The sequence below is a fragment of the Dendrobates tinctorius genome, unplaced genomic scaffold, assembly GCF_039654945.1.
Source record: "Dendrobates tinctorius isolate UK_male_01 unplaced genomic scaffold, ASM3965494v1 ptg000019l, whole genome shotgun sequence".
Lineage (NCBI taxonomy): Eukaryota > Metazoa > Chordata > Amphibia > Anura > Dendrobatidae > Dendrobates > Dendrobates tinctorius.
The window spans coordinates 49,903,315-49,928,467 of record NW_027361687.1 but is presented as its reverse complement, the minus strand read 5'-3'; the positions used below and the strand labels follow the sequence as shown (position 1 = coordinate 49,928,467).

Sequence of the window (25,153 nt, the reverse complement as noted above, 5' to 3'; positions counted from 1 at the left end):
TCCCCTAAAAGCTCTACTTTTGTCTCATCTGACCAGAGAACATTCTTCCAAAATGTTTTAGGCTTTTTCAGGTAAGTTTTGGAAAACTCCAGCCTGGCTTTTTTATGTCTCGGGGTAAGAAGTGGGGTCTTCCTGGGTCTCCTACCATACAGTCCCTTTTCATTCAGACGCCGACGGATAGTACGGGTTGACACTGTTGTACCCTCGGACTGCAGGGCAGCTTGAACTTGTTTGGATGTTAGTCGAGGTTCTTTATTCAACATCCGCACAATCTTGCGTTGAAATCTCTTGTCAATTTTTCTTTTCCGTCCACATCGAGGGAGGTTAGCCACAGTACCATGGGCTTTAAACATCTTTATGACACTGCGCACGGTAGACACAGGAACATTCAGGTCTTTGGAGATGGACTTGTAGCCTTGAGATTGCTCATGCTTCCTCACAATTTGGTTTCTCAAGTCCTCAGACAGTTCTTTGGTCTTCTTTCTTTTCTCCATGCTCAATGTGGTACACACAAGGACACAGGACAGAGGTTGAGTCAACTTTAATCCATGTCAACTGGCTGCAAGTGTGATTTAGTTATTGCCAACACCTGTTAGGTGCCACAGGTAAGTTACAGGTGCTGTTAATTACACAAATTAGAGAAGCATCACATGATTTTTCGAACAGTGCCAATACTTTTGTCCACCCTCTTTTTTATGTTTGGTGTGGAATTATATCCAATTTGGCTTTAGGACAATTCTTTTTGTGTTTTTTCATTTAAGAAAAATTAAATGAAGATAATAATACCAAAGAATTTGTGTTTGCAATCATTTTCAGGAAGAACTGAGTATTATCTGACAGAATTGCAGGGGTGTCAATACTTTTGGCCACAACTGTATATTCTTGTACATAGGGGCAGTATAATAGTAGTTATATTCTTGTACATAGGAGCAGTATTATAGTAGTTATATTCTTGTATATAGCGGGCAGTATTATAGTAGTTATATTCTTGTACATAGGGGCAGTATTATAGTAGTTATATTCTTGTACATGGGGGCAGTATTATAGTTGTTATATTCTTGTACATAGTAGGCAGTATTATAATAATTATATTCTTGTACATAGGGGCAGTATTATAGTAAGGTAGTTATATTCTTGTACATAGGAGCAGTATTTTAGTAGTTATATTCTTGTATATAGCGGGCAGTATTATAGTAGTTATATTCTTGTACATAGGAGCAGTATTATAGTAGTTATATTCTTGTACATAGGAGCAGTATTATAATAATTATATTCTTGTACATAGGGGCAGTATTATAGTAAGGTAGTTATATTCTTGTACATAGGAGCAGTATTTTAGTAGTTATATTCTTGTATATAGCGGGCAGTATTATAGTAGTTATATTCTTGTACATAGGAGCAGTATTATAGTAGTTATATTCTAGTACATAGGAGCAGTATTATAGTAGTTATATTCTTGTACATAGGGACAGTATTATAGTAGTTATATTCTTGTACGTAGGGACAGTATTATAGTAGTTATATTCTTGTACGTAGGGAGCAGTATTATAGTAGTTATATTCTTGTATATAGGAGCAGTATTATAGTAGTTATATTCTTGTATATAGGGGGCAGTAATATAGTAGTTATATTCTTGTACATAGGGGGCAGTATTATAGTAGTTATATACTTGTACATAGGGGCAGTATTATAGTAGTTATATTCTTGTACATAGGGGGCAGTATTATAGTAGTTATATTCTTGTACGTAAGGACAGTATTATAGTAGTTATAGTCTTGTACATAGGGGACAGTATTATAGTAGTTATATTCTTGTACATAGGAGCAGTGTTATAGTAGTTATATTCTTGTACGTAGGGAGCAGTATTATAGTAGTTATAGTATTATAGATCTTTAGGACTAAATAAGTGACTTTATCACCCAATGTTGGACCTGCTCCTTGGGTGATCTAAATGTGATCTAAAAATATAAAACCTTTTACACTCTACCACCAAAGCAAATCTCTTAATCTATTAATTGCAAGACATGACATCGATTTCACAGCTTATTTTGGAGGAGATGAATGTATCATCTGGTAATTTCATTAGTTAATTAGATTGGGATTTAATAATTTCACTGTTGATTTGGGTTTTTTCGATTAGCTGCTATAAAGTCTTTGACGTCACACTACTAAGGACCTGATCATTATGTGACAGGCTTGCTTTAATGTGATTCTCAAATAAGTTCACAATATGGCGGTGACACACCAAGTTCAACAAGATAAAATGTTTTTACTCCAGCCTGTGACTCTTAGTCTTCTTTAACTTGACACCGATTATGTAACTGGACCTTTCGTAGCAGCTGTTTATGGAAAAGGTCAGATACATAACACAAGTGTCTAAGACTTAGGCCTGTTTCACACATCCGTTTGTCTCCATCAGTCAAAATCCGCCGTTTTGCAAAAAAAAAATGGATCCGCCATTTTTCTTGGCGGATCCGTTTTTTTTCCCATTGACTTGCATTATCGGCGGATCTTGACAGATGGTCATCCGTTGGATCCGTTTTTTTACGGATCCGCCAAAATGTTGGTGTCCGCTGACATGACAGGACGGACAGTGAAACGTTTTTTTGCTGGCCGGATCCGCATTTGTACACTGCGCATGCCTGGAAGAGTTGCCTTTGCCGAAAATTTAACCCTAAATCCCGGTCTGGCGGATCTCTCTCTCTCTCTCTCTGGGCACGGGTTCCTTTAAAATTCAGCCTTCGACGGATCCGTCTGAACAACGGTCCGGTGCCACACTTTCCTATCAGTCCGCCAACGGATCCGTTTTCCGCCATTTTGGCGGTTAACAACTGATTTGAAAGATGGATGTGTGAAACTGACCTTAGTTTCTCAAAGTTGAAACCTCCAATATATGACTCAACGACCTTTTAGTAAAAAGTTGAAAAATGTGAATTATTTTTTACAATTTACCGGTATTCATGGTTGAACCTATTCAAAAGTGACCTATGTGCTTAATTATTATTATTATACATTTTTATAGTGACATTTATTCCATGGCACTTTACATGTGAAAGGGGCAAATATAGACAAGTACAATAAACATGAGCAATACAAGACACACCTAGGTACAGAAGGAGAGAGGACCCTGGCCACGAGGGAGAAGGTAGAGCTGGTTGTGTGGCGGTTCACTCGGCGTGCGACGGTTAATCACTATGTAGGGCTTTTTCTGCCCTAGAACATGTCTAAGGAGCATGTTCTACATGTTCCCCAGAAGGTCTCTCTCTGGGATTTTGTGCCCTGGTCCTGGTTTATATCTCTCTGAAAACAAAACAAATGTCAGAAGACAGTTTGCTTTTTCCCTTATCTCTGTGAGTGCAAGGGGATGTAAACAGAAGCCATCCTATGACAGAGGTTTCTTTTAACTGTAGCTCAGTGAGTGCAGGAGGGTAAAAACAGAGCAGCTGTCATGTCACAGTTTTCTTTTAAACATAATTCTCTGAGCGCAAGGGAGCGAAAACAGAGCAGCCATCATATGACAGTTTTTCTTTTATCCTTAGATCAGTGAGTATAAGGGGGTGAAAAAAAAAAGTCATCATATGACAGACTTTTCTTTTCACCATAATTTTGTGAGTGCAAGAGGGTGAAAACAAAAAACTGCAGTATGGTAGATTTTTCTTTAAACCTTACATCTATAAGCGCAAGGGGGTGTAAAACAGAGGAGCCATCATTTTGACAGCTTCATCATCCTTGCACTTGGCAATGGCAATGGTTTCTCAGTAGCTGCGGCTCTTTGTGTTTCATATTGTTGGACACTCACATTTAAAGGGATCTTTCGTGTATGGCGGTCTCAGTTTAATACTCGGGCACCATCGTCATATATGAATATGTGCAACCAGCGCTACTGTAGACTGTCAATTCCTTGCTAACAATTGGTATCACAGACTGGACTTGCTACCTTTAGACGCCGTAACCAGATTCTGTATTATTACAGCCATGTGTTTCTCTGCCAGCTTCTACCTTTTTGTCCATTCTCTGTTTCTACCTTAACCCCCCACAGACAGTACCCAATTATCTACAACAAGACACCACTCCGCCATCGCCTGTAAGACCAATTTTCGTTCAATTTGGGACTCATAAATGGCCTGAAATTATAATCTGTGAGAAGGGGCGGGGGATGGGCCTGCGTGCTTTTAGGGTTAATTTCCTCTCCATTTCCTTCCATCTGCTGGGTAATAACAGGGAGTGATTTTCTACCCTTCCCCGCTTCTCACTGCTTCCACGTGTTGCGCTTTTCTCACCGGGAGGATGTCAAAAACAGGAAACGCATTCCCCCCAGTGTGATCACTTTCAATGGCTGTGGGTTGGGACTCAGACTGCAAATTACCCTTCGCATACGATCTGTGAAATTTGGTGACACTTGATCGTTTCATCATTACCGAAGCAGAGAAGGCATTATACTACATTATATAACGTGGTGCGACGTTCTGCGGACAAGCGCCATGGACTGGTCTTGCAGATTATTACACCACTGACATTTACGAAACGTGCAGAATTAAATAATAGGAGAGTTACCAAGCAAACAAGTGATTTCCCTTTATGGGATAAGTGCTGGTTGTCATGGCGGACGTCTAGCTGACTATCGGCCTCTTCTGTTTGTGCTGAATGATAAAGCCGAGGCGGCCGGTCAAGTGACATCGTGGAGCGTAGGAGGGGCAGCAAGCTGCTAATAAATACACGATACAGACGTAATATCAGATTGGATCAACATTCCTATTAATCAGGCCTTCGCTTCCTCAGTCCGGGGTTCAGGAGGTCCAGCGTATTATGAGTCTATAGAGACAGAACGATGCCGTGTGAAATTAATACTGACACGTGGAGATAAATGATACCGCCATATATGGGCTCTTGCAGGCATCGAGCTTGCTGAAGACAGTGCATATAGATTTAACCCTCACTTCCAATTAAAGGGGTAAGACGGAGACTGTCATGCCCACAACACTCACCTCTAATACCAGAGCATGTCACATTGTCCCTCAGTGCCCCCATAATGACAGCCATGGTGTCCCATAATGGAGATAACCATTCCATGCACATAAGGGGTAACCCGTGTCCAAAGTCAAGTACTGTAACAGTGACCTCATAAGAGGCCACAAAATAGCTACTGCCCTCATGATGGAGATAACCATACTATGCCCATAAGGGGAAGCCAGCTTCCCAAGCCAATTACAGTAACACTACCTTAGTAAGAGACCATAATGACAACCATGATGCCCCACAAAAGGGATAACCATACTGTTCTCATGAGGTATAGCCAGCAACCAAATACAGTAAAACTTCCCCCGTAAGACATCCAATGCCTCAATAACGACAGCCATAGTGCCTCATATTACAGATAACCATACTGTGCCTATAAGGTAACACAAGACAGTCAGTCCCCATGAGTCCTCTGAAGGACCACTTCTTGAGTTCCAGATTGATCGAATTGGGTTCTGTACAGCCTTAAAGGGGTTGTCCTGGCTTTTCACATAATCTCAGTACATATCTGGGCTGCAGAATTATTACAATAAGTAATTTACTTTCTGTCACTAGTTTGCACGGTTTTCTAGATATTCTGAACAGAACATCCAAGGGGGGGTGTTATGGCATTGAAATGAGAACTAGTCGTAACCTCCTACTCTACTCCAAACATGCCCTCTATAGCATCCCCGTCCACATGAAGCAACCCTCATCACACAGTAACAAATCCTCCCCCTCTAGCAGTCTCACTGCAGAGAGCAGACCACCCAGCTCCTCCTCCCCCAGACACACGCTGAACAGTGATCTATGGAAAGTGAAACTAGTGAGGAGGGAAAATCGTCCTGTATTCTGGGCCACTCCATGATTACAATACATAACTCATTATCAGTAATTCCTTCCCTCACTGTCCCAGGCTGCTGGCAGCAGTGAGAACAGACTGTGTGATGGCCAGTGATGGGGGTCGGCAGCTTCTAATCTGCACAGGGGATGGCAGTCACTGATGTAATCTGTTCTGTGACAAAGCCTCTGCTGTGTGAATGAGACAGCTCTGTGGCACTGATGTCTTCACACAGCAGCAGATTTGGTGCAGTGTATGTGCAAAGCTCCACCAAACTCCCAGCAAGCTCCAGTGACCAGCACCACCCACTGCCCACTCATTGTCTGGCAGTAAACTGCACCAGCACTCATCTTTATCATCATTCCAGCATTGGAAAGAACACAGCAGTGATCCTGTATTTGTGAAAGCAGCACAATACATACATACATAGACCCCCCAACACTTCACACTGTTACAGCTGCTGATTGGACAGGCTGCGCCCATCAGTATTTGTGCTCACACAAACACTGCACCAAATCTGCTGCTGTGTGAAGACATCAGTGACACTAGTTTCACTTTCCATAGATCACTGTTCAGCATGTGTCTGGGGGAGGAGCAACTCTCTGCTCTCTGCACTGAGGCTGCTGGAGGGGAAGAATTTGTTACTGTGTGATGAGGGCTGCTTCATGTGGATGGGGAGGGCCTGTAGCTATGGAGGGTGGGGTTGTTGCTATAGAGGGCATGTTTGGAGTAGAGTAGGAGGTTACGACTAGTCCTCATTTCAATGCCATAACACCCCCCCCGGACGTTCTGTTCAGAATATCTAGAAAACCGTGCAAACTAGTGACAGAAAGTAAATTACTTATTGTCATAATTCTGCAGCCCAGATATGTATTGAGATTATGTGAAAAGCCCGGGCAACCCCTTTAATTGGTAAAAATGGAGGGCAAGATGTGTGCACCTAATTTTTCTAAAATTGGTGGGTGGATTCAAGTGTTGACCAGATATATGTACTACACCTGTTATCACTGCTATACAAATACTGGTTTGTACACTGAAATACTATACATTTTAAGGGGAAGGGAGTGTTGGTCCATGACAAGGTGAGACCATGTAGAATCCCATCCACATGTGTGAAACAATATGTCCTCGCTCCACTCTAATCAGTGCTTCTATTGTGTTCTTATTTCAGAGCCTCTTGGATCATAATGAATATCCCCTAATACCCGGATACCACCCTCTCATTTCTGTTACTTTGGAAGAGGATAAGAATGTCCCATCTGCTTCTTGCACTGGTTCTTCTCCTTGTCAAATGTCCAGCGTCCTCCTCACTCGTGTTCCCTAAAGACCTGGGTGCCCTAAGGACCATCGATAGTGGAAGTAAGTCCTATGTTTTCAAAAAAGTCTTCAATCTATGTATGAACAGGAATAGGAAAGAAAATGGCTGGTGTCTTCCGGGCGCTGCAAGAAAGAAGTCAAACCAGACCAGGAGGAGAGAATAGTTTTAGTTGCACTACGCGTTTCAGACTGTCCGTCCCCTTAATCAGGGTGCTGCTCTTGTTTGTGCTTTTTTCCTGTTGAATCTATGTATTGCACTATGTCCTGTTGATTCTGGACATCCTAAAAACATTCTTAACGATTCTTCTGTCCCATAAACCTTATAAATATGGAGACAAAGTCAAAATAAACTTTTCCTTCATTAACATCTGCTTCTCTATCCTGAAGGTACAAAGGCTTATCCATGGTTTCGTGGGTTGACCACTGATCACGACTCTGCACATCTTGGCCTGGACTTTCAGAAGATGCTGAAGCTCAACCAGACCTTGTTTGTTGCGGCAAGGTGAGTATTGACAATACTTTGGTTGTCACACCATTCCCATAAACAGGACTCAACGGAAACTGGATTTTCTTTATTTTGCGAGGGTTTTGCTAAGGGTTCGACATCTGGGTCTTTACCAATCGTGATAATTAAGGGTCCTTGCATTCTTAGGTTTGCTGCCAGAACCCTGACAAATCAGCCTCGTCTACTACTTTGTCTTATTGTAGTACTGGCCAAATAATACCGCCTTCCAGTGGTCACAGTTCAGTGCCATGCCATACTAAAATAAATACTGAAAGGTTAACTTATACCAACATACAGTGTCAAAAAAAGAACAAAAAAAAAAGTTCCATATAGGTGCCAAATAACAGTATTTATGTTTCTAAAATAGCAAAAATACCGCCATAAATTCTAAAAAAAATAATCATCTGGGTGTCTACTAAATGAAATACCCACACAAATGCTCATGGTGTCATTTTGATCCGGGTTGGGTGTGTGGGTCAGAAGCGGGTGGGTTGCCAGGCCTGCTGGCCCAATGCGGAAATCTTTATGAAGCCATTTTTCAACACAAAATTTATCTTTGTAATTGGACGATTCATCATTGTCGCAGATGAAGAAAATGTGTATAATTAAAGCACAGAGCGCAGATTTCCTTTTTCCCACCTGAGGGGATAATGACGGGTATGCCTTGACATATAAACTGTACTCGTCAATCTCGGAAATAGGATATTGTATAGAAAAAAATCTGTGTAGGAATATTCAGGCTAAACTACATAAAATGGTGGCTGATCCTAATACAAAATGGCTGCCATTCCCTTTTTCAAAACAAGGAGTAGACTCGTTACCTGTGGCAACCAATAAAACTATGTTAGGTGTTGATGAGGCCTGGTGATGTCTACTATATGATAACATGTGTCCGATTTCACTGTTTTTTAAGGGATCACGTGTACGCTATAGATCTACGGAAAGCCAAAGATTCCATTATACCAGACAAGGTAAGATATGTGTATGGCAGCCCTTCCCCAACACTCGATGAAAGCCATGAAACAGAAATGTGTACATGTCCCCTGCTGTCCTTGCCTTGCATTGCTATGTTGCAGTCCAAACTGGTAGGGCTAGGCCTAAGCTTCAGCCACTAGGCCTGAAGGACTCCCTAAGGAATCAGTACAATTTCCCAGACTTTTCCTATAAAAAATACAATCTCCGAATCGAGCAGGAAATACTCACTTATGACAAGTTTTCAGAAAACCCTTCCCCTTTTGGCCTGAGATCAAATTGTATTTGGAAATACTTGTATTGTACACATAAGATGGATGTCCAGTACCTCGGAGATTGGGCAGATCAGCCAACAAGTGTTTGTAGGCCTATGAAGTGACCCTTTAGTTTTATTTATCCATTGACGGGTCACTGAGGGGTATCTGTGTAAAAAATCAATGTTTGAGGTCTATGTATTACATGTCTTGTATTTTTTCCAGTATATAACATGGAAGACAAAGGACATGGACAACTGCGCTATGAGGGGCAAACCAGTAAGTGGTATTCATCATGGCCGGAGGGGTTATATGAGAAGAGTTGTTGCTTGTTATGACACACCTGAAAATTGGGACATCTAAGCTCACCTTGGGACTCCCTAGAGGCTCATTCAAAACATTTCTTTTTTGGGATAGCAATATCTCCCATTTGTTTGGGTCAGGGAAGTTTAGACTGTTCGCAAGTATGATATCATGATGGCCCATTTTTAGCCCTCAGATACTTCATGTTGATAACCAACGATCCATGAACATGGACATGAGTTGTCCTAACATAATGGGTAGAGTGGGTGCGCGCCTGTTGCGGTGTGAACAGGCATCTAGCTCCTCTTCCTCACCACTAATTAACATGGAACGTTTCCATCCTTGGATGACAGAAAAGCAAATTAGGAATGTACCAAACACAATAGATTGCGGAAAACCATTTTTTGTTTTCTTAAGAGCTTCGAAAATGAGCCGAAGAACTCTCATTCACAATCCCTGATCATCGCTGCCGGCTCAAGGCCTTTGTTACTTGTCTGCTAAATGAAAATTTCCTAAATGAGAAAGCTCCGACTGCTGGCCCAGGGAAAATAACATTATCCCCGGCACTAATTAGAATTCGCCTTTAATTAAGAAGAGCATGCTGCTGAGGCTGAGCAGCAGATGACCCCGCACCCCCTTACACTCAGCGACTCTGTGATGTTGCACAGCGGCAGGTTTTCTCTTGCTGAGCTAAGCACCGATGTCTGCATGCTTCTCTTTGTCAATGTCTCACACTCCAGCGCCTTCCACACTGGCGCAATGCTCTCTACGACGGGCGCCTTGATTAGTTTTCTGATCTCAAACAAAATGGCTCACCTGCAAGTTTTTCCCCTTCGGGAGATTGGCGGAAAGGATTTTCGAATGAGTCAATGAACAGAAAACAGCATCCAGACAGACTGGGGTTGGAGATGGAGACATCGCAAATAGTTTTGGGGCCGCCACTGATCCATGGAATTTTTTTTGTGTCTATAAATTGTTTGAAAACAGTACTGTAGAAGAAGAATTAACCTGATTCTACAGAGTCTGAAAATCAAATTTTAAGGTCAGTTTGAGTCTTCTGTTACTAACACCTTTACAAAACTACTCCCTCGATAAATGTTTGTAACCTTCATGAACTCTTGTTCAGCTGCAATGTTTATAAACTTTATCTGTTCGTACACTTGGGGCCCAAAATTAATGGAGAAACTCCCTAAGTCCACAGCTGTGACAATGAAGAAGACACTTCAGAAGGAACATCACTATGAAGACCATGCTTATCTTCACTCAAAACCGACTACAAAACAATGTACCCTTTCATCCTCAACTCCTTGTAAGACATGGGGACTTTTGTAGGCTCTGCTGGGTTAAGGGGCTTAATTCCAGTTGGCATCACCTTCTTAGGTGGCCCCTCTTTTCATGACTACACTATTTACTACACTTCTCTTCTAAAATGGGATGACGAAATGTGATGGCAGGAGCCACCACTCCAACTAGCGAAAACTCTATCATTTTTTTTAATGAACTACACCAGGGTCCAGATGTAACAGCCATAATTTATATTATTCTTTAACTCTAAATAGTGAGTTAAGTTTTTTGTGTTTTCGTCCCATTACCACTTTACAGCATCAGCGATCTTTTAAGCAGAACACACACCACCTAGAATCCACCCCCTTCATCACACTTCTAGTATTGGTATAGTTCCAGTCCAATTATGTTGTTCTCCATTCTGCTGAGACCAATAGTTCTATAAGCAATCTTGCCAACAGGACCATCACAAGTTTCATTAAAGAACAATTGGACAGAGAGCAAAACAGTGGGACCAGTTTTTTCAGCTTAGTCCTGAGTCTGAGTTTCGCCTGTTGGCTTCTTCTTGTGCAAGCTATATTTTATCCATTTTTGGGGGATTAATATATCTTGGTCATTATATATGGGGATAATTTAATGATATTATGTATGGAGAAAGAAAAAGTGTTGCTAATAAGGTGTTAACAACAATATAACGTGACTTGCAAGCAAACCTATCTTGCCTTTGTTTTTTTTTAAGCAAGTTCGTGATGGCTCTCTTGGAGAGTATTGTTTATGAAACTTCGAGTGTCTGCAGGACTTTGATATTGAGAATGTAATGAGGCAGGATCCTGGATGATACGTGTTCTGCGTCGTTGATGCGGTAAAGTGGTATTTTTATCTAATTTTCATTATGAAGGGTATTGACTTTTTCATTGGACTTGACCATGCTCCTTACAGTTGGAAGAGTGCCCGGTACATCAAGGATTTATTTATTTTTTTTTTTTTAACGTTTTAAACTTATTTATCTTGTGTGGGCACTGAGTTATACATTTCTGCCATTTTATTTCTACATGAAAGGTTTGCGAGGTCTCTGTCGTCGGAATACATAATGGCACATACATAACAGCAAGTGGTACACCTTCACCGCTGCGCACCAGACCCATTTCAGGGGCCTTTTTCACAACAAGAAAGCTTTATTATTCCTCACAACTCTGCAGGGTAGCACTTTTTTTTTCACACAACCATATATAATTACTGAGTTAAAAGTGTAGGGCCTCAGCTAAGCGGACAGCAGTCAAGCTGTGACACTTTGGACACCAATGTGAATAGCATAAAAAATACGTTTTCTTTCGGAGAAGCCCTTTTAGTCAAGGCTGAATTGTTTGTGAAGGTGTAACGGGAGGCAAACATTTACACAAAGGCAACGGACCAATACAAATGACCGTTCAATTGCAGGCACGGTTTTAATGGAGTGGAGTTAGACTGCCCAGATTGTGTCTGAATAGGTTTATTATAGGAAACCAGAGCCCAGAATAATTCACTAAAATTTTCTTCAGACGACAAACGGTTGTTTCAACCTGCTGGTTGTAAATGCCCCAATATAATGAACAAAAATTGGGCAAAATGTTAGAATATGCAGGAATACATGTTAGCTGTTGCTTGCCCAGGGAAGTGGAAGCCTCTTTGTGAACAAATTGGTTTGACATGCCAACTGACCATAGATACAATGATCTGTAATCATAAAGCTCATCTTGGTGGACAGAGGCCTGTTCCAGCCTTTTAGATCTCATTAGCGAAAGGCCATGATTGTGACATTTTGCTTCTACGTCTCTGTACCAATCTTTGTTTATGTAAACAGCATAAGATATGGATTGTGGCTTGTCATGGTTTCTACTCTTTCTACAGTGCTGTGTTTTTCTGTGCCATCCTTTTTAGATCTAATTAGCATGCATTTGTTTATTTCTATGTCTTTACAATATTGGCCTTTTTAGATGTAATCAGGATAAGGTACAGATTGTAGCCTTTGCTGTTTATTTAGCGTTTTCACCTCTGGCACAACTTCTGGTTTCTTCTGCCACCCATTTAAGGTTTTATACAACACATGGATATTAGTTCTCTTGTAGTTTTACCATGTAACCCTCTTAGAGCTTATTAGTATGAGGCAAAGACTATGGCTTTTTTGTTGTTTTTTTTTGGCCTATGTTAAAATTTGACCGTGCCTACCTATTTAAATCCCAGCAACACAAGCAAGATGTACTCAGTTTGTTCTATTCCAGCCTTTTTAGACCTCTTTGGTATATGGTTATGACTTTAGTCTGCACTCTTTTTGTTTTGTTTTTTTTTAATTCGTTTACTCTTTTTGTTTTGTGCCTGCCTTTCTAGATCTGTTTCATATATGACTAAAAGCTGAGCTTTCTTTGTACTATGCTAGCCTTTCTAGAGCTCATCATTATAAGACATTGATTATAACCAACACCCTTTGTTTTTTTTCCATCCTTTCTAGATCTCATCAATATAATGCGCTCATTATAACCTGTGTTCTTTTTGTGGTGTGCCAGCCTTTTTAAATCTCATCATCATAAGGCAATGATTATGGCCTGAGTTCTGTACTGTGCAACCCTATTTAGATCTCATCAGAAAAAAGGCACTGACTAAATCCTGTACTCTCTTTGTGTTGTGTTAGCATTTCTAGATCTCATTAGTATAAAGATCTCAACAGTAAAAGGCAATGATTATAGCCTGTACTTTGTCTGTACTGTGCCAGCCTTCCGTGATATCTTTTGTGTAATTCATTGATGACCAGCACTCTGTATGTACTGTCAAAGTCTTTCTAAATATAATCAGTATGAGGCTATGAGTTTCAACATGGGTTCTTTTTGTGCTGTGCTGTGCCAGCCTTTCTAGATCTCATCAGTATAAGGTTGTAAAAATGACCTGAGCTCTCTCTGTAGCGTTCCTGCGTTTCTACATCCAATCAGAATATAGCTGTGAAAATTACTTAAGCCTTCTCTGTAATGTTCCAGCCTTTCTAAATTTTATCAGCACATGGTATGAAAATGACCTGCTCTCTCTCGGTAGAGTGCTCCAGCCTTTTTACATCTCATCAGTATAAGGCTGTGAAAATGACATGAGCTCTCTCTGTAGTGTTCCAGCCTTTCAAGATCTCATCAGTATAAGGCTGGGACCATGACCTGCACTCTCTCTGTAGTGTTTAATCCTTTTCAAGATTTCATCAGTATAATACTGTGACAATGACCTGACCTCTCTCTGCACTGTTCCAGCCTTTCTAGATTTTATCAATATAAGGCTATGACAATTATATGAGCTCTCTCTGTAGTGTTCTAGCCTTTTTGGATCTCATCAGTATAAGGCTGTGACAATGACCTTTGCTCTCTCTGTAGTGTTATAGCTTTTCTAGATCTCATCAGTATGAGGCTGTGAAAATTACCTGATCTCTCTCTGTAGTGTTCCTGCCTATCTGCATCTCATCAGTATAAGGTGGTGATAATGATTTGAGCGCTCTCTGTAGTGTTCTTGCTTTTCTAGATCCCATCAGTGTAAGGCGATGGTAAAGATATGAGCTCTCTCTGTAGTGTTCCAGCCTTTTTAGATCTCATGAGTATAAGGCTGTGAAAATGACCTGAGCTGTCTGCACTGTTCCAGCCTTTCTCGTTTTCATCAGTATAAGGCTGTGAACTTGCCTGAGTTCTATCTGTAGTGTCCCAGCCTTTCTAGATCTCATCAGTATAAGGCTGTGACAATGACCTTAGCGCGCTCTTTAGTGCTCTAGCCTTTCTAGATCTCATCAGTATAGCACTGTGACAATAACCTGAGCTTTCTCTGAAGTCTTCCTGCCTTTCTAAATCTACCTGATCAGTATAAGTCTGTGACAATGATCTAATCTCTCTGTAATGTTCCAGCCTTTCTAGATCTCATCATTATAAGGCTGTGACAATGACCTGAGTTCTCTCTGTAGTGTTCCAGCCTTTCTGGATTTCATCAGTATAAGACTGTGACAATGACCTGAGCACTCTTTAGTGCTCCAGCCTTTCTAGCTCTCATCAGAATAACACTGTGACAAAGACCTGTCCTCTCTCTGTAATGTTCCAGCCTTTCTAAATCTCATCAATATAAGGCTGTGACAATGACCTGAGCTCTCTCTGTAGTGTTCCAGCCTTTCTAGCTCTAATTGTTAGGGACGGCGGAACGTACTAAATATAATAGAAAGTGCGTTCGCCGCCCGGGGTCCACCATGCAGAGGTGTTAAACTGCTGCTATATAATGGCAGACGCACAATATGGCGGTATATCGCACACGGGTTGAACGTCACTCGGTGTGCACTGGGCGTACTCTGTTATATTCACAGAGTCACCTTAAGGCATAAACAAATGCCGAGCCTGTTGACCTCACAGGTCTCAGCTGTGTGCACGCACGGTATATGGTCACAGAACTCGGGCCCAAGACACACGGTCGGTGTCCGTCTAGACCTACCGTGCTTGTGGCGTCGCTACCGCGGACGCCCACAAGTGCTACTGACCGCAGCGCGGCCACTGACTCAGCCGCTATACGACAATGCCCAGGAGGGGCGCACTGTCGGACGCTAGCTCTGTGGAGATGAGTATTGTGGCTGTAGCATGCCACTGACTGGCGCTGACTCTAAGGCTAAGTCCCTCTCCACACACATAATATCAGAGGGAGGGGATCTTAATGAGTCATTCGCAGGCTCATGCATCCATCATCATTCACATAGTAGCAATTAGAGACTACACTAGTGCATGGCCGAGCGGCCACGCGGACCTTTTATAGCCGTGCGGGACCTTCCAGATCTCTGGGATGGACCAATCAGATCAGGAGAAGGACCTGAGCACGTGACTTCCGATCTCCAATGGGAGATCGCCTCGTGAGCATGCCCAGTAGCGTGACGAGAGGACTTAGCCACTGGAGTGGCTTGCTGCAGGGCCGCCTGCGCTGCTATTGCCAACCCAGAGGTGGCAGCAAAAACCAGTCCCACAGAGATGGTCTGAGCAGAGCGCCTGCGAAGCCGAGATTGCTGTGCAGGCTCCTGAGCGGTCGGAGAAGAATGGGAGACCCCAGGATACAAGGTTCTGGATTACTGCTGTGCAGCTGCAGGAACCTGAGGCCTAACACTAATCAGTATAAGGCTGTGACAATGATCTGAGCGCTCTCTGTAGTGTTCCTGCCTTACTAGATCTCATCAGTATAAGGCTGTGACATTGATTTGAGCTTTCTCTGTAGTGTACCAGACTTTTTAGATCTCATCAGGTAAATACATGATTCTGATTGTACATACATATTCATGAATTCATTTGTTTCAGGCATCAGAGCACCCCTTATTTTTGGGTGAGGTGGTGTTATACCAACAATCAGCCCTGTCGCAGTATGAACATCTCACATCTATCATAGGAGCCTTTCATTCCTTCTCATTATCTATTAGGTTGCTTGATCTTGATAGAATTTATCGATTGCTTTTTCTCAAAGTACTCAACAAGGATAAATCAGAATTATCGGCGTTGGGGTGATGTGATAAAACCACTGACAGATGAGGCGGCTAGAGTCCCTTGTAGATGTCTTTGGGAAAAGTTTGCTGTGATTCCTTCCCAGTTTTTGCATTACCAGACATAACTAAACAACAGCCAATCCAGACAGTAAAGAACGATCACAGATTAGTTACCATATGGCTGATATCGGTTAAACAACTAACATTGTAGGCAGTAAATCATGATCCTGAATATCCCAGTACTAGACAAAACTAAACAATGTCCAATTTGGACAATAAAGAACAATTTCAGATGTCAGATATAACGAAACAGGACATCTAGACTGTAAAAAACTATCCTAGATGTTTCAGCATCATACATAACTAAAATCAGCCAATCTAGACTGTATATAACGATCCTAGATCTCCTAATATTACACATAAGTACACAGCAGCCATTTTGGACCAGAAAAAATGATCCCACTAGTCCCAATATCAGACATGACTAAACAACTGCCAATCTAGACCATAATTAACGATCTCTGACATTGTTAAATAGCAGTCAATCCAGACAAAAAAGGAACCCAACTGTCCCCATATCAGGCATAATTAAACAATCAACAATCTAGACTGCACAGAACTATCCTAGAGTGTTGTGTTATCAGACATAACTAAACAATCATCAATCTAGACAGCACAGAACAATCCTAGAATGTTATGTTATCAGACGTAACTAAACAATCACCAATCTAGACAGCACAGAAAGATGCTAGATGTTCTGTTATCAGACATAACTAAACAATCACCAATCTAGACAGCATAAAACGATGCTAGATGTTCTTTTATGAAACATAAGTAAACAATCACCAATCTAGACAGCACAGACGGATGCTAGATGTTCTGTTATCAGACATAACTAAACAATCACCAATCTAGACAGCACAGAACGATCCTATATGTTCTGTTATCAGACATAACTAAACAATCACCAATCTAGACAGCATAGAACGATGCTAGATGTTCTTTTATGAAACATAAGGAAACAATCACCAATCTAGGCAGCACAGATGGATGCTAGATGTTCTCTTATCAGACATAACTAAACAACAGCCAATTCAGTCATTACTGAACAATGTAGGGAGTTTTCTCCCTTTGTTTCAGAGGCGTCGATGATCAATCACATGAAATGTTCCAGGGTGAAATCTTTCGAGAGTTCAAAAAGTGATGGAAGCCAACCTCCCCCCCCCCCCCCCCGTGAGCGCCTCCACCTGGACAATCACTTCACTTAGGTGCGGGACTGCACATCCGTCACACACAGGCATCTTTTAGCATTTTTCTTTTTTTCAAACATATATCTGGAAAATGAGGCTTGAAATTCTCACGCCACGGAGATAATCGAGGTTTGGGCCGGCACTGAGCCGCCATTGTTTTGTCACCGCCTTTCATTGATATGATCTGGACACGAGTCTCGGTTGCTGAGTAACGATGCATCTTGAGATAAAAGCCCGATTCCTCATTCCTGAGGCTCCCGACATCTTTCCTGCATTCAGAAAAAGAGAAAATTACCTTTCGCCAGACAAAAGAGAGTAAAATACGGAGGGAATTCAATGCTGGCAACAGCAGGGTGGAGGCTGGAGAATTCACAGAGGCACTGACGGAGTGTTACATATTTTGTATGGGGCAGACTTGTTTTATCTGGTGTTGGGGATGCTGGGTGTGAATTGTGTCCGATATTTGTCTCCGTTCAGGATGAATGCTACAACTACATCAAAGTGCTGGTCCCCAAGAACGATCAGACCCTTATTGCCTGCGGCACCAACTCTTTCAACCCTACGTGCCGAAACTACAAGGTGAGTGTCCCCTAAAAAAAAATGCATCTATAGCATAATATAAAAATTCTTCATCTGGAGATTACAGCGGTGAAAACCGCGTTTATCCATCTCTTACCTATGCAGAGAAATCTTTAGTTGAAAATGCAGACCATGCGCCACGCCAATGTCCACATGTCAACACTTCCTGTCACATGTGGGAATTCTGCCAATACGTGGATTTCAGTACCAGCTTCATGCTGTACGTATTACATATGCCACTATTTCAGCTAGTTTGGATCCAGCACTGGGCCAGGCTGATGTGATTCAGCAGAGACCGGAAGTGTTATCATAGGGTTTCAGGTGTTTAATTAATGATATCTCCGCACAGAAACGAGATAAAGAAAAACAGTTTTCACATAATTAATGAGCAGGAAAGGGGCTTTTATGATAAAATGGATGTAGTAACTATATAATCAGTACATGACACCCCACGTTGGCCATAAAAAGGCTAACTCGATTCCGTCAGTGCCAATGAGGCACGTGTCAGGCTTTCCATATTCTGATAATGATGTATCCCACATATATGATGTTCCTCCAGATCAAGACCCTGGAACAAGAAGGGGAAGAGTTTAACGGTCAAGCGCGCTGCCCATTTGATGCCAAGCAAGCCAACGTGGCGCTGTTTGCAGGTAAGATTGGAGGCAGTGTGGATCCGACGCTGACACTTGGGGTATCACACATGATAGACTTAGAAACATGGCTCAGCAGATAGTATGAGAAGTCCTCCATTATCCGTGATGGCGGTGCGTGCTAATAATACGCAGTACGGCTATTAGCGGGCGCTGTGCTCATCGAGACTAATTGACTTAGCAGTACACAAACCGCCGCCGCTCCTGTGCAGACTACACGCCGCGCTCGCCCTCCATCCCCCGCATCCCCCGCATCACCCTCTTCTCTCTCCGTGTAGATGGGAATCTGTATTCTGCCACCATGGCCGATTTTCAAGCCAGCGACGCCGTGATCTACCGCAGCCTGGGGGAGAAAAGCCCCGTCCTGCGCACCATCAAGTACGACTCCAAATGGCTGAGAGGTGAGGACACAAATCTGCATTACATTACTTGCTATAGCTCTGCTTGCCCTCAGTGACTGAAAACATGGTCTGAAAACATGTTATTTTCCATGTAGATGTGACCACTAGGGGGCAGTGTATGTAATGTTATTTTCCATGTAGATGTGACCACTAGGGGGCAGTGTATATAATGTTATTTTCCATGTTGGTGTGACCACTATGGGGCAGTGTACATAATGTTATTTTCCATGTCGATGTGACCACTAGGGGGCAGTACTTAGTGCCTGTGTTAACTTCCTCCTTCTTCCTTTTGCAGAACCCCACTTCATCCACGCAGTAGAATATGGGAGTTACGTGTACTTCTTCTTCCGAGAGATCTCCATGGAGTACACCACCCTAGGGAAGGTAGGAAGATGGTGGGTGGAAGTGGCGCTGCATCGGTGACTGGTGGCCCCTTCCTAGTATAAGGCAAGAGGAGGATTTTGTGCTGTGGCTCCGCAGAGGTTAAGAGGCTATAGCAGTGGCGTAGCAACTGTTTGTGGCGCCCGGGGCGGTCGAAAAATTTGCCGCCCCTTTGGTCGATGATAATCCGGAAGCATCAGGAGAGCCCACACTACACTCAAAGATCTAATTTTTAGTCTGCTACTAACTCTGCTGTTATTATTTCTACATTTCTAGACTTTCATCTTCTTGCAGTTCTCTCTCTATATATATATGTATGTATTAGCTTGATGATGCTGGATGAAGACCTAATGGCTTTTTTAATAATAATTTTTAATAATGTGACAGAAAAAAAAAGTATATGGGGAAGAGACGTACGAGGACACGTATATGGGGGGATGTACGAGGACACGTATAGGGGGAGATGTACGAGGACACGTATATATGGATATGGGGGATGTACGAGGACACGTATAGGGGGATGTACGAGGACACGTATATATGGGGGGATGTACGAGGACACGTATATATGGGGGGATGTACGAGAACACTTATATGGGGGATGATTATTGTATTAGGACACCTGTGGTGTGATGTCTATGTGGCATGTGACAGCTGTCTGTGGCTTCTCCCGTACAGATGTTGGTGGTGCATTCTCCGGTAATGGCCGCGGTGCACCCAGCAGCCTCTCCCACAAGTCGCCCCCATACCATGCTCCCCAGTATCCCACCTCACCCCGTGCAGTACTGTCCTACCCTTTTCCTCTCGCTCCCAGCCGGGGCAGCAGCACCGCCATATTCTTTCCTCCTCCCGGGAGCATCAATAGGGCGGAGCCTCTGCAGCTGCTACGGTGCCAGGACGGGACAGAAAACCTAGGAAAGCAGAGCTGCTGCTGTGCTGACACATGCGCAGAGTGTACACACACAAGTGTATACACACACACACAGGCATACACACACACAGGCATACACACACTCATAGGTGTATATATACACACACACACAGGCATACACACACACAGGCATACACACACACAGGCATACACACACTCATAGGTGTATATACACACACACACACAGGTGTATACACACACACACACAGGCATACACACACACAGGCATACACACACTCATAGGTGTATATACACACACTCATAGGTGTATATACACACACACACAGGTGTATACACACACACACAGGCATACACAAACACAGGCATACACACACACAGGCATACACACACACAGGCATACACACACACAGGCATACACACACTCATAGGTGTATATACACACACTCATAGGTGTATATACACACACACACAGGTGTATACACACACACACAGGCATACACAAACACAGGCATACACACACACAGGCATACACACACTCATAGGTGTATATATACACACACACACAGGCATACACACACACAGGCATACACACACTCATAGGTGTATATATACACACACACACAGGCATACACACACACAGGCATACACACACACAGGCATACACACACTCATAGGTGTATATACACACACACACACAGGTGTATACACACACACACACAGGCATACACACACACAGGCATACACACACTCATAGGTGTATATACACACACTCATAGGTGTATATACACACACACACAGGTGTATACACACACACAGGCATACACAAACACAGGCATACACACACACAGGCATACACACACTCATAGGTGTATATACACACACACACACACAGGTGTATACACACACACACAGGCATACACAAACACAGGCATACACACACACATATGTGTATATACACAGACACACACACACAGGCGTACACACACACAGGTGTATACACACACAGGCGTACACACACACACACAGGTGTATACACACACACACACAGGCGTATATACACACACACAGACACACACAGGCATACACACACACACACGTGTATACACACAAACAGACACAAACACAGGCATACACACACATAGGTGTTTATACACACACACACACATAGGTGTACATACACACACATAGGTGTACACACACACATAAGTGTACATACACACACACACACATAGGTGTACATACACACACACACACATAAGTGTACATACACACACACACACACATAGGTGTATATACACACACACACACACACATAGGTGTACATACACACACACAGGTGTACATACACACACACACACATAGGTGTACATACACACACACATAAGTGTACATACACACACACACAGTGTGGCTGCATGCACAGATCCTTTCGCTGCTGCACATGGTGAGACACAGGCAGCGGTGTTGGTGGCACATAACTGCACACAATGGAGGCAGACACACACCCAGCGCAGCCTGTGATGAGGATGACAGCTGCCTGCACACAGGGCTGCCGGGGGCAGCCGCAGACCACCTTACCCCAGCCCCACACTCACCAGCTCACTGCTTGGCTCTTCCTAACATGGCTCCTTGTGTGCATCACATTCCTGGCAGTCGCGACCATCCCACCATGACAGTCCTCCAGTGCAGCGGGGCTGACGTCAGCACTGCCTCTGCCCAGCGCAGCGCCGCTCACTGAGGGTCCAGGCGGAGAGGAGGGAGAAGCTGCTAGGTAGCAGGGGTACAGAGACTCCCGATAGGTGGAGGAGAAGGATGGAGGAAGGGTGGGAAGAGGCTGCATTACATTACCCCCTCACTGCACAGCCCCGCAGGCCGAAATGTACAGTCAGTGAGTCCAGGCTCCGCGCTTCTCCCACAGAGGAGAGGAATTGCTTCTGCTGACGCGCCGCCCCCCCACGCTACGCCACTGGGCTATAGAGTTATTGTCTGCTTTGTCAGTGACATCATTACTGTGCAGCCCTCCTGTCACCTGCCTGGCAGCTCCACTGTCATCTCTGCCACTTTGCTGCACCACTAGGAGATTACACATCCACAGCTGGCCAGATTAGATATATGGCTCAGAAGACAGTATAACACATGAAAGGATTAGATACATGGCTGTGTACATGGTATCATGGTATCACAAGATGAGATTAGATACAGGGCTCAGGAGAAGTTTTGATACACTGGGCTGTATAGGGACATATTATTTAGTCACTTGATAGTGATATTATATTACTGTATTTGCATTATTCTTTAGCACTACATGGCAGTATTATGCATGCTGTATGTAGCGGTATTATGCATGTTCTATATGGCAGTATTATTTGACAATGCATGATGGTATTATGTGTGCTATGTATGACAATATTTAGTACTGAATGGGGGTATTATGTGTGCTTTGAATGACAGTATTATCTGGCACTACATGACAGTATTACATGTGTTATATGTGACAGTATTATTTGGCATTACTTGGCGGTATTATGCGTGCTGTATATGGCAGTATTATTTGACACTACATGACAGTATTAGATGTGCTATATATGACAGTATTATTTGGCATTACTTGGCAGTATTATGCGTGCTCTATATAGCAGTATTATTAGCATTACATGTGCTATATATGACAGTATTATTTGGCATCATTTGGTGGTATTATGCGTGCTGTATATGGCAGTATTATTTTGGCACTCTGTGACTGCATTTTGTGCGATGTACATGACAGGAGTATTGTGTAATGTTCTGGTATTAGTATGTAAGATGCATATGCCAGTAAGTTAACTGGAGATGGCTGTGTTATCTTGGTACTACACTGCATTATGATGTAAGATAGATGGCAGTAATATGAGGACACTGCCTAGAAGTGTCCAGGACCGGGGACTCTCATCTGCATTCTGGGCATCACAACAATGCCTCTGTTATGCCCCCCAGGTGACATTTTCTCGGGTGGCCAGAGTCTGTAAGAACGACATGGGCGGTTCTCCTCGGGTCCTGGAGAAGTACTGGACCTCCTTCCTGAAAGCTCGTCTCAACTGCTCGGTCCCCGGTGATTCCTTCTTCTACTTTGATGTTCTCCAATCTATGAGCGACATCCTGACTATCAATGGCCGGCCCGCTGTCATCGGAGTGTTCGGCACCCAGGCCAATAGGTGAGATGGGGAAGAAACAGTGATACACTATGGGTAATCCGAGCCTGTATATAAAGAGGAACTCCAGCTGCACAGGGTTTTAAAAGCTCCCTGAAAACAGTGCCACCCCTTTATACAGGTTGTGGCTGGTATTACAGCTCAAATTTCTTAAATTCAATGGAGCGGCAATACCAGATACAACCTGCTGACATAAAGTGCGCTGTGCCTGTAAGAAAGCAGACTGTTTTTTCAGTTCTCGATTACTCTTTTACAGGGAACCTGTCAAGTCATGTTTAGCATCTAAACTGTCCCCCGAACCAAAGTGCATCACTAACACGTTTTTTTCACAGTGCTGTAATGATGTCCAAAAAGCACTTTACCTAGTTAGATCATACCTGCTCATTTAGTCATAGGGGTATGCTTTATTTTTATTCAGTCAGGGGCGTCGCTGCCCACGCAATTTGCTAGATGTTCCGGGTGTGCCGATGTTGTTCGAATCCCCTGTAAAATCCCGCGCTTGTGCAGTGTGTAGTGTGGAGCAGCGCTTATGCAGTGTGGAGTGTGGGGCCATGCTTGCGCAGTGTCGAGTAGGGAGCTGCACTTGCTACATACTGCGCAAGCATAGCTGCCCGCTTGATACTGCACAAGCACCGCGCCACACTGCGCAAGTGCAGAATTTGGCAACGGATTACAGTGACGGCGCACCCGGAACATCAATCAAATTGCGTTGGCGGTGACCCCCTGACTGAACAAAAATGAAGCCCACCCCTGTGATTAAATGAGCAGGTACCATGTAACTAAAGTGCTTTTTGGACATCACTACAGTGCCGTTTTAATTAAGTAAATGTGTTAGTGATGCACATTGCATCACTAACAACACACGGTGGACAGATTACATGCTACACAGGACATGGCAGGTTCCCTTTAAGCTTTTTTACATAAGCTTAGATAGGACATAGATAAAGCATCCTGCCTACAGCATTAGACACGTAAAAAAGGGGCTAGATAATGAAGCTGGTAATAGCTCCTGACGCACATGGGCCTTCTCTTCCTCCGCGCACCTGCGGCCCGGTTATTATATATTAATGGATACTCCCCGGAGGGCCATGAAAGCTGCATGAGCGCATAGGCAGCCGCCAATAATGGCCGCACAGTATACGACCGCGTCCAGGAAAAGTGGAGCATTATATAGACCCTATTAGTGGATTAGGTAAGCAAAACAGAACTGTACGGAGATGCCCGGTAGGGCCGTGAAACAGAAATTAAGTGACTGGGAAAGTTCAGAGGAAGATTTAACGCCGACTCTGTGGCTGCTAGACAAAACGTAATAAAGAGGAGGCGATAAATTACAGGTTATAAAGAAGGAAACCGCAGGTAATGGAGGGCAATATATCAGAGTGAGGTGCCAGAGAATGAGGCCTCCTTTCCTCTCCAGGCCGCAGACTCCATCCCTGAGGCTGCTGGGAGACGCAGGGAATAAATCCATTTATATCAATGTTTTCCATGGCAGCGAATGTATTTGCTCATAAAGGAAATTGATCTTCAGGGATGCGTTGCTATTGGACGGGAGACACATTAGCATCTACACGGCATTAAGCATATGGGCAATGAGGGAGAGGGGCCATTAAAATGAGAGATTAATACCCCTGCCCATAATTGGGGCAGAAATCCTTATTAACAAATGTTTCTGCATGGAAGGTTTGAGGCTCCATGTCAAACACAGTGTCGTACCGAGCTGTAAACCACAGAGGAATTTTTTCTTAAAAGATCCTTTTTATTTAAGGTGGAGGCTTATTTGATTGATGGTAGATATCAAGATCAGAAACCCACTTCATCTAATTCATCTAGAACTTGTTTTC

At 43.2% G+C, this 25,153-nt stretch overlaps 1 protein-coding gene across 7 annotated transcripts in view; it reads left to right on the top strand.

Annotated features, from left to right (window-relative positions):
• SEMA6C (semaphorin 6C) overlaps positions 1 to 25,153 on the top strand; it is a 232,948-nt gene that overhangs the window by 189,860 nt on the left and 17,935 nt on the right. For 6 of the 7 annotated variants that reach the window (XM_073567003.1, XM_073567007.1, XM_073567005.1 and 3 more), the window contains 9 exons: positions 7,008 to 7,195; positions 7,541 to 7,655; positions 8,572 to 8,629; positions 9,110 to 9,163; positions 17,699 to 17,800; positions 18,360 to 18,450; positions 18,729 to 18,851; positions 19,147 to 19,235; positions 23,098 to 23,315. In XM_073567003.1, coding sequence (XP_073423104.1) covers positions 7,087 to 7,195; positions 7,541 to 7,655; positions 8,572 to 8,629; positions 9,110 to 9,163; positions 17,699 to 17,800; positions 18,360 to 18,450; positions 18,729 to 18,851; positions 19,147 to 19,235; positions 23,098 to 23,315 — 959 coding nt within the window. In that variant the 5' untranslated portion in view covers positions 7,008 to 7,086. Of the gene's footprint in view, positions 1 to 7,007; positions 7,196 to 7,540; positions 7,656 to 8,571; positions 8,630 to 9,109; positions 9,164 to 15,669; positions 17,240 to 17,698; positions 17,801 to 18,359; positions 18,451 to 18,728; positions 18,852 to 19,146; positions 19,236 to 23,097; positions 23,316 to 25,153 lie in introns of those variants that run through there. The other variant, XM_073567008.1, reaches the window with a different exon arrangement.